The sequence below is a fragment of the Peromyscus eremicus genome, chromosome 20 (assembly GCF_949786415.1).
Source record: "Peromyscus eremicus chromosome 20, PerEre_H2_v1, whole genome shotgun sequence".
NCBI classification, from domain to species: Eukaryota; Metazoa; Chordata; class Mammalia; order Rodentia; family Cricetidae; genus Peromyscus; species Peromyscus eremicus.
The window spans coordinates 18,390,126-18,399,182 of record NC_081436.1 but is presented as its reverse complement, the minus strand read 5'-3'; the positions used below and the strand labels follow the sequence as shown (position 1 = coordinate 18,399,182).

Genomic DNA, 9,057 nt, shown 5'->3' with positions numbered 1-9,057 from the left:
TGAGTCTGGGTGCTTTGGTTCTGGGTCTCTTACCCTCTTTGTTTAAGAGCTTCCTGACAATACACTCGTGGACATCATCATCATCATCATCATCATCATCATCATCATCTTTTTTTGTTTGTTTGTTTTGTTTTTTTGAGACAGAGTTTCTCTATGTAGCTTTGGAGCCTTTCCTGGAACTCACTCTGTAGCCCAGGCTGGCCTTGAACTCACAGAGATCTGCCTGCCTCTGCCTCCCGAGTGCTGGGATTAAAGGCATACACCACCACTGCCTGGCGGACATCATCTTCTTTAGAGAGATCAGAAGCTGGCAGATTTTGCCAGCTCCCTTGGACCCCAGCAGCAGAAGTACTGTAGTATCTGTCAGTCCAAAAATATCCACCCCCCTCTCTCTTACAGGAACATTCTGATAGGCGCCCTTCCACAAGGAATCTGTGAACACACTTGCACTTCCTCTCTCCCATTCTCCTTGGTTCGTAACAAGAATGCCCCTTCCTCAACAGCAGGGACTCTCTGCCATGGGTCAAGACACCTTGCTTCATAGGAAAACCTTGTTTGTTGTTCCCACCACAGACTGGAAGCCCATAACCCCTCCACTCTTCACCCAGAGCATACCCAGGGAGTCAGCCCTATTTCTGGGACCATGTGTTTCTCATAGGACCAGTGACGTTTGCATTCATCAGTGAGTTCTGACAGCAGTGGCTGGGAAGATGTTCAGCTTCACCTTGAAGGATCCCATCAGCAGAAGAGGCGCCACAAAAAAGAACGGGGTTTCTCCCCGCCACACACACACTTCAGTTCTGCTGGGGGACGACGACCCAGCGTCTTACTTGGCCCATGCAAGCATCTACCGCTGAGCTACACCCAGGCCACCATCACTATTGTCCATTGCTTCTCAGGAAGCAGCGAGGAATTAAAGACCCTATTCCGTTCATCTGAAGCAGCCTTTGGTCTGGTCCCACTGGTTCCTGCCCCGTCTCAGTCTCTCTTGGGCTTCTGTCTTGCATGGTCTGTAAACAGAAAAGAACCATCATCCAGGACTTCATTTTTTCCATGATTAATTTACCAGTGTCCGGTACATAGTATGAGCTCATGCGTGTTGGAACTAGTGTCTCTACTTTACAGTATAGAAATTGAGGCTCCAAAAATGAGGATGTCTCAGACGATGCTGCGAAAGCCTCACCTCAGCTTTAGCATGCAGTAGGAGCTTTGCAGAAGGCAAAGAGATGCTTGGGAGCCTTAGTTAATTAATGGTCCCCAGAACAGCACTGGTGGGAGGAGCCCAGGGCTAGGCTGTATGCAAATATCACACTGAGAGGCCTCGGATTGGTCCGCTCGGGAGGGGTGGGGCGTGCCCTTGCTGGTGGCAGGTGCTCAGGGCTGCACCAGCAAGGTGTGGTGGGCTCTCAGGTTGGAGCGCGTTGCTGAGGCTCATCTCGGGGCGATGCTCCTGCTCTGGGCCCTGCTGGTCCTCGGATGCCTGCAGCGTGGCTGGAGTAAGCCGGGGATGAGAACACCGGGGTGTGTCCAGGGAGGTCGGAGAGGAGCGGAGACATGGAGTGGCACTGGGAACCTCATTTAGGAGGTCTATGATTCCGGCAACAGGGACACAGATGTTAGCAGCTGTAGTAAGAGAAACAGCCCACATTTACGTGTTTCCTTTGATGGGAATCCCAGAGACCATCCATGGGCTGGCCTCAACCGTCTGAGGGGTGTTGCCAGAGAACACCCTATAAGGGCTGCAGAGAGCAGACCCAGTCCTGTGGCAACCCCTGGGCTGGGGGAGGTGGAGGGACAAGTTCCTGGAGTGAGAGGGATGGTCTATACTGGGATTGATTTTTTTGATCCCTGTAGCTGAGGCAGGTATGGCGTGAGAGGGAGCCTGGAGGGGTTGAAGTTGAGAGTAGATAAGGAAGAGCCCTGAACGTCTGGATCTCAATGTTTTTCCTGAGAGACTGGACTGCGTGGGAGGCCCGTGGGGAGCCAGAGGACGGAAAACGGATATGGTTTGCATGTTAGAGTAGAGGGTTCAAGTGAAGGGAGCCGGGTGGAGGGGGAAGGACCCTAGGACAGAGAGAACTTATAGAGACAGATAGAGGGCAGCTGGGGTGGGGTGGGGATGTGACTGCCTAGGGTGACCAGCAGGGTGGGCACAGGAGCAGTGATTATCTCTGCGAGAAGTTCATGGATTGGCCCAGTGGGAAGACCAAGCCCAGTGCAGGATAATGCAGCAAGTGCTCAGATACACCTGTGCCCAGGGATGTGCCCAGAAGTCAGTTCCCACCCTCATTGCCTTCACCAGCTGTGGACCTCCAGCCCCAACTGGCCAGTGTGACCTTTGCCACCAACAACCCCACCCTGACCACCGTGGCCTTGGAGAAACCTCTGTGCATGTTCGATAGCTCCGAGCCACTGAGCGGCACTTACGAGGTTTACCTCTATGCCATGGTCGACTCAGGTAAGGAACCTGTTTCCCTCTAAAAGGGTCCTTGACAGTCCACAGGGAGGAGGAAGAGGGAGCTGGGTGATGGGACATTGCATGGCTATGAAGGTCCAGGACCCCCTTGCTCATCACTGCCCATGCACACACTGACACTACTGTGAGTGTGGCCCCAGACCTGCACTTGTCCTGGCATCCAGGCTGGTAGCGGGGAGACACACCAATTTCTGAGTACCTGCCTTGCCAATGTCTGCAAGCAGCTTGCACGTTATTACCGTAGAGCATGGCATCAAGGCAGGGGTGGGTGGGGTCCCCTCTCTAGGGTTCCTACAGTTATATTCTGATCTTACTGGCCTTTGAACCTAGGTCATTTCAGGGTTTTCCCCTGGGTTGCTCCCCCTGACCCAGCCCACAGCCCTTCAATGCAAGCTCCTGGGTTTGGGGACCAGGTACCTAGTAACAGCCTTCTGACATTTCCCAGCCTTCCATCCTGTCAGCAAGCCTGATCTGTGGGCGTCCTGGGGGTCTTTTTCTGCCACCTCACAGAAGCCCAAAGGCAACAGATGCCAAGTAATAGGTCCAAGGTCACCCATGTAGTAAAGAAGAAAGGTGGGATCCAATATGGGTCCAGCTACATGCACCTTAGCATTATCCCACCCTTCCTGTGTTATAGGGGAAAGAATCCAGGGCTACCAGCTGCAGGTGGCAGGGGTCTGTTGAGCTGGGGGTTACACAGCATTGGAAGACAGAGTGAGTGAGAGATGAACCCACTACCTCACAGTGAAGTGCTCCTGGGCCAGCTGCACTGTTACCACTGAGCTAGTGTGTACAAATCATCCTAGTGCCCAGAACGAACCTGGGTAGACGTGGGCCTGGGGTGTTTGATGGGTGACTGAGTGGTTGTCACTGAGGTGGAGTGGCCAGGGTCCTGACTCCCAGCACTGCCTCTGCAGCCAGCTCCAGGAATGTGTCTGTACAGGACAGCGCTGGGACTCCACTGAGCACCACCTTCCGGCAAACCCAGGGTGGGCGGTCGGGCCCCTACAAAGCTGCGGCCTTTGACCTGACCCCTTGTGGTGACTTGCCCAGCCTGGATGCTGTTGGAGATGTGAACCAGGCCTCAGAGATCCTGAATGCATACCTAGTCAGGGTGGGCAACAATGGGACCTGTCTTTGGGACCCCAACTTCCAGGGCCTCTGCAACCCACCCCTATCAGCAGCTACTGAGTACAGGTGAGTGTAAATGACCCTGGGAGAACGAAAGACCCAGGGAGGGGACAAATGGGGGAAGCCATATTTCTCAGAGCTTTGGCACAGGGACCAGGTGTCAGGCAGGGGAGGCTTCCTGGTTTGCAGCAGGTACACAGAGGCCCGACAGGACCCTGCTAGGCACCCTGCTCTGCAAACACAGTTCGAAACACATCCTCTCTTCCCTTCCCTCTTTCCTTTTTCCTCCCTCCCTCCCTGCCTTTCTCCTCCCCAGCCCCTCTTCTGTTTTGAGACAGGCATTCACATAGCCCAGGCTAGGCTTGATCTCCCAAACTGCCTGAATGAAGGGTGTGTGTATTGCTATGGCTTCGCACATGCTGGACATGTGCCCTTCCACTGAGCTACAGTCCCAGCCCCTAAAGGGGCTTTAATTTTAAGGGTCACTAAGCTACAGACTGTAGATGAATTGGTCCTCATCGCAGATTATCAGTCTATCCAAGCCACTGTTTAAACTGGGGCTTAAGTGGGCTACAGAGCTTACCATCTCTCTTGGTCTTCCCTTCTGATTAATAGCCCTCATTTGGGGATTCTTGCACCTAAAACAGCCCTGATCCAAGGAAACCAAGGGAACTGGGAGCTGGTGATGGATGCTATCAGGCTAGCTTTCTAATTCCCTTTGTGACCCCAAGGACCAGAGCTGCTTGGAGGATTATAGATTAACACCCAGAAAGGGTGTTACAGACACATGGAATAAAAGGGGGTACTCCCAGAGGAATGCTGAGCAACAGCCCCAATCCTGAAGGCTTCCCAAAGCAGGTGCAGCCGAGGGGATATGTGGTCAAGTCCAGCGTCCTTCTGTTGTCCTGACTCCACCCACAGCTGTCTCCTGGAAGTCTTCCTGTGTGCCTCTCATGATTCTCCTCCTTCCTGTTTCCTGTGGCTGGGCACCCAGGATAGAGGAAAGTCACTCTTTTTTTTTTTTTTTTTTTGGTTTTTCGAGACAGGGTTTCTCTGTGTAGCTTTGCGCCTTTCCTGGAACTCACTTGGTAGCCCAGGCTGGCCTCGAACTCACAGAGATCCGCCTGGCTCTGCCTCCCGAGTGCTGGGATTAAAGGCGTGCGCCACCACCGCCCGGCAGGAAAGTCACTCTTAATCCATCTTCTTCCAGGTTCAAATATGTCCTAGTCAACATGTCCACCGGCTTGGTGCAGGACCAGACACTATGGTCAGATCCTATCCGTACCAACCAGCGTAAGTGCGTGCTGGGGGGGGGGGGGGAGTGGTCATGCAGGTCAGTTCTGGGATACTTCTTAAGGACATATCCAGGAATGCAGGGCCAGGGATTGATCAAGAGGAGGGTCGGCTGTCCCTGGGAAAAGTCCCCCAAGCACCTGCCCATTGTGCTGTTCAATACAATGCTTCTTGAGATATTTTCATCTGAACCACCCCTTCCCTCTTCCGTACTTGAGATTGGCCCAGGTTGGGTGCACTAGAGTCAAGATCACCTCTCTGGATTCAGAGACCGGTGGTCCTGTGGATCCTCACGATAGCAAGGATCCATGGCAGTACAGGGACTGGGCACTAAGTGGAGGAACTGAGGAAGAGCCATGTCTTTCCTTACTCAGAGCCCCCTGTAACCCTGAGGCAAGCAGCAAGGGCTAGGAGACTGCAGAGCAACTGAGGTCCTGCTCACACCAACTCTAGCGCCACTAGGGTGCAGGGTCACACAGACTTAGGTCCAGGGAACATCCATGCGCAGCAGAGCTAGACCAGATGATCGTGACTGTATGGGACTCCAGCACAGAAACCTTCTGCCTCCTACTCCAGCCCCAGCAGGGCTAGGGCCACATGAGGGAGGCTGGAGCTCCAGATGGTTGCCTGAACTCACACATCAGTGAGGAACGTGGTGGAATGTGCGGTACCTTGGTGGGTGGGTGAATGTGTGAGTGTACATGGCTGTGGGTATGACTGAATTACTTGTGAGTCCGTGTGGTGTGTGTCTGTGGTTTGTGTATGATCGTGGGGTATGAGGTGTGTGGCATACATCTATGAGTGTGTAATGAGTGTAGTGTGTGTAAGTATAGTGTATTTGCTATATGTTGTATGTGGGTGTATGTGGCATGTCTGTGCTGCTGGGTGATCCCCACCCATGCTCCTTCCCTGCCACACCCCCTGTGACATTCCCATTTATTGTGTTCTTGCTGAAACAGCCTTGAGATCCTTGGAGCTGAGTCCTGGCTCTAAGCCTGGCCTCTGTCCATCACACAGTGGGCACCTCCACCTCCTTGCCTGGCTAGCTTGGTGGAATCCCTCTAGGAACTCTGGTGGCGGGGGCAGGCCCAGGGTTTCTGGAGCCAACCTAAGGGTTGGCCTCTGGGGTGTGCATATGGGACCCCCTAGACCTGGGGTACCAGAGTGGAGTGTGAACTCAGAGTCAGATCTCCAGGGATCTGTCTCCAGGGACAGTGCCACAAATTGCTTGCTCATTGTAGGACCTGTCCATTGTTTCCAAGGGTGACACTAGCCAGAAAGATCGAGAACCACATCCCCTTTGAGCCCTTTGCTCAACTGTGTTTTGTTTAGAATGTGTATGCCATCTATTCCACCAGAAGCCTTGTGTTAGTATATACCTAACTTTAGGCAAGCAGAGGAAGTAAACAGAAACACACAGACTACAGAAGGAGTTGAGGGACAGACAGGCCATAGGGCCAAAGCCAGGGAAGAGCAGTTACTGCCCTGGGTATGTAGGTCACCCTGGATTCCAGGCAGCCAGGGCAGGGGATTCCTGTCCCTGGAAGAAGATCCGGGGTGGGGCATTGCCTGGGGAGTAAGTGGCTGTGGTCCTCTGCAGCTACCCCCTACTCAGCCATCGACACCTGGCCGGGCCGGCGGAGCGGAGGCATGATTGTCATTACTTCCATTCTGGGCTCCCTACCCTTCTTCCTGCTTGTGGGCTTCGCCGGAGCCATCATCCTCAGCTTTGTGTGAGTACTGCCTGCAGGGAGGGCCAGAGCCTGGAGACAGAGCAACACCCTCCCCAGGAAAGACTCAGCACTGGGTCCTCTGAGCCAGGGCAGGGAGTGGAAGCCAGGGGCTCCCTGCCATGGCCCTGGTGAAGGCAAGCAGAACCCTGGCATTCCAAGGTCAGGTCATTCACCAGGGGAGGGGAGGACTCAGGTGCATCCCAGACTGTGGGCAGTGGGCCCATTTATATCTCAGTTCTTGGGCTAGGAGTATATAGCTCAGTGTAGCACTTGTCCAGTATGTAGGAGGCTCTGGGTTCAATCCCAACATCCCACCAAAAAAAGACAAGCTTTAGCTGTGATGGAGTTGTGTGACCTCAGCAAGGCGTCCAGGTCCTCGGTTTTCCCGTCTGGAAAACGAAGGTGACAATAATATGCACAACAGAATGGTAAAGGTCACCTGAATTAGCCCTCAGAGAAGTTCCTGGGAGCTGTTATTTAACTCACCCATTTAGATGGGGAAACTGAGGCCTCGTAGTGGGGAGGATATCTCAGGGTCAAAGCCTGGGCCTGGAACCCGGGTCTCTGACAGCAGTAGCAGGGAGGGTGGAGCAGGACGTGAATCAGCACTCTCCCTCCCCAAGCCTGCAGTGTGCTCACTGGGAGTCTGGAAGCAACGGGAAAGGAAGGGCTTGAAGCAGCAGCAGGCTGGCTTCCTGGAGGAGGGTTCAGCAAGAGCAAGCTCATGGCACGGGGTGGATCCCAGCCCCAGCAAGCTGGGGGAACTCAGAGGGGTTCGGGACACTGGCAGGGGTCCTCGTGAGGGTGGGGAAGCAGATGGGAAAGCTTGTCTCCGTAGGTGACATTAACTGGGCCCCAGAAGCTGGCCAGCAATGGGCCCAGAGAGGGACAGTGAAATCCAATTGTCCCCCCTGGCATTTAAGTTAACAAAGCACCCATGGTAAATGGCAGCAGCCATCGAAAGCTGGACGTGGCTAAGTCTTTCTCTCCCTTCCTGTTTCATCCCATGTGTCTCTCTGTACCCATGACCCTCCTTCAGGATCAGAGTATCTGCCCCCTCTTCCAGGAAGCCTTCCACCTGGACCTGTCCACTCTATGTGATCACTGTTAACAGTGATCTGTCTCCCCTGATGATCAAGACACTCTGAGGACCTGGAACAATGGCCTCCAATTCTCCAGCTCACAGACATGAAACTATCCTCATAATTTCAAGAAGGGTGACACCTCCCCTTATTCCCAAGGCCTCACACACCACAAGGGCTACAAACATACTGTTTGTTGAGACTACACCCTCAAAGGCAGGGTACTTTCTAAGTTAAGGCCCTGAGCAGCTGCAGGGGTCCAGGTTTGCTCGGCTCCCCTAACCCTGGCTCTCTCTCTCTCTCTCTCTTAGGGACATGGGCAGCTCTGATGGGGAAACAGCACATGACTCACAGATTACCCAGGAGGCTGTCCCCAAGACCCTGGGGGCCTCTGAGCCTTCTTACACGTCTGTGAACCGGGGCCCACCCCTAGACAGAGCCGAGGTGTTCACCAGCAAGCTCCAAGACTGAGACAAGCCCCAGCCCCAGGTCGTGGTCTCCTCTCAGCCTGGTCTTGTGATCTGCGGTGATGGTGTTGATGCTCTGACTGGACCAAAGGAGAAGCAAGGCTTGTTGGTCCAACTTGGTCATGAAAATGCTTAATAAAATCGCAAGTGACAGTGTCTGGAATAAAAGCACAAGCAGGGGCTGGCTATGTGAGTGACATCACATTGAGGGATTGGACACTGGGTCTTAGGAGGTGGGGACACTGTTGTCAAAACTATGGTGCTGAGAACATGTGAGTTACTCAGTCTCAACCCCGAGTCCCCCCATCTGTTAAATGGGCTGCTGGATCTGGGCTGTTACAAGGCTAGCCTGACCTAGCTTCCTAAACCACTTCCCTGTGGGCATCATCATGGCCCCTGTTCTGTACCTTCTGGAGAATGATCTTTGCTTTCAGTTTAGAATGAGTTGAGTTTATTAAGTAGATAGCAAGCCCAAGTAAAAGACTAAATAGAAAGAGGGAGAGAGGGAGGGGAGGAGGAAGAGAGAGAGATAGTAGGCAGGTGATTGATAGATAGGTAGGTAGGTAGATAGGTAGATAGATAAATGATAGATGGTAGATAGATAGATGGATAGATAGATAGATAGATAGATAGATAGATAGATAGAAGATAGATAAATAGATTATAGATAATGAATAGAGAGATGTTACCTAGGTAGACAGATAGATAGATGCAGAGATAGATGATAGATAGGTAGATAGACGATTGATAGGTAGATAGAAAGCAAAACATTATCAAAACATCCAGCAGGAACCGACTAGAGAAGCCCCTTTAAGTAGCCAGCTTGGGTTTCCCATGAGAGCCCTGGGCAGAGTGGAGGACCCCTTCAGGTGAGG

At 53.0% G+C, this 9,057-nt stretch overlaps 1 protein-coding gene across 2 annotated transcripts; it reads left to right on the top strand.

Moving 5' to 3' along the window:
* The first annotated feature begins 1,444 nt into the window (after positions 1-1,444).
* On the top strand, positions 1,445-8,186 carry Upk3a (uroplakin 3A). 2 transcript variants are annotated; one of them, XM_059248096.1, is made up of 6 exons: positions 1,445-1,496; positions 2,303-2,458; positions 3,394-3,673; positions 4,818-4,900; positions 6,501-6,633; positions 8,027-8,186. In XM_059248096.1, the coding sequence occupies exons 1-6, from the start codon at positions 1,445-1,447 to the stop codon at positions 8,184-8,186; spliced, it is 864 nt and encodes a 287-aa protein (XP_059104079.1). The 2 variants fall into 2 exon arrangements, with proteins under 2 accessions (XP_059104079.1, XP_059104080.1); XM_059248097.1 differs by lacking the exons at positions 3,394-3,673; positions 4,818-4,900.
* The last annotated feature ends 871 nt before the right edge of the window (positions 8,187-9,057 follow it).

Excerpts from the sequence above, each read along its gene's own strand:
- Upk3a (XM_059248096.1), top strand. The coding sequence starts at position 1,445 with ATGCTCCTGCTCTGGGCCCTGCTGGTCCTCGGATGCCTGCAGCGTGGC. Across the intron at positions 3,674-4,817 it reads TCAGCAGCTACTGAGTACAG|GTTCAAATATGTCCTAGTCA; the intron begins GTGAGTGTAAAT and ends ATCTTCTTCCAG. Across the intron at positions 6,634-8,026 it reads GCCATCATCCTCAGCTTTGT|GGACATGGGCAGCTCTGATG; the intron begins GTGAGTACTGCC and ends TCTCTCTCTTAG.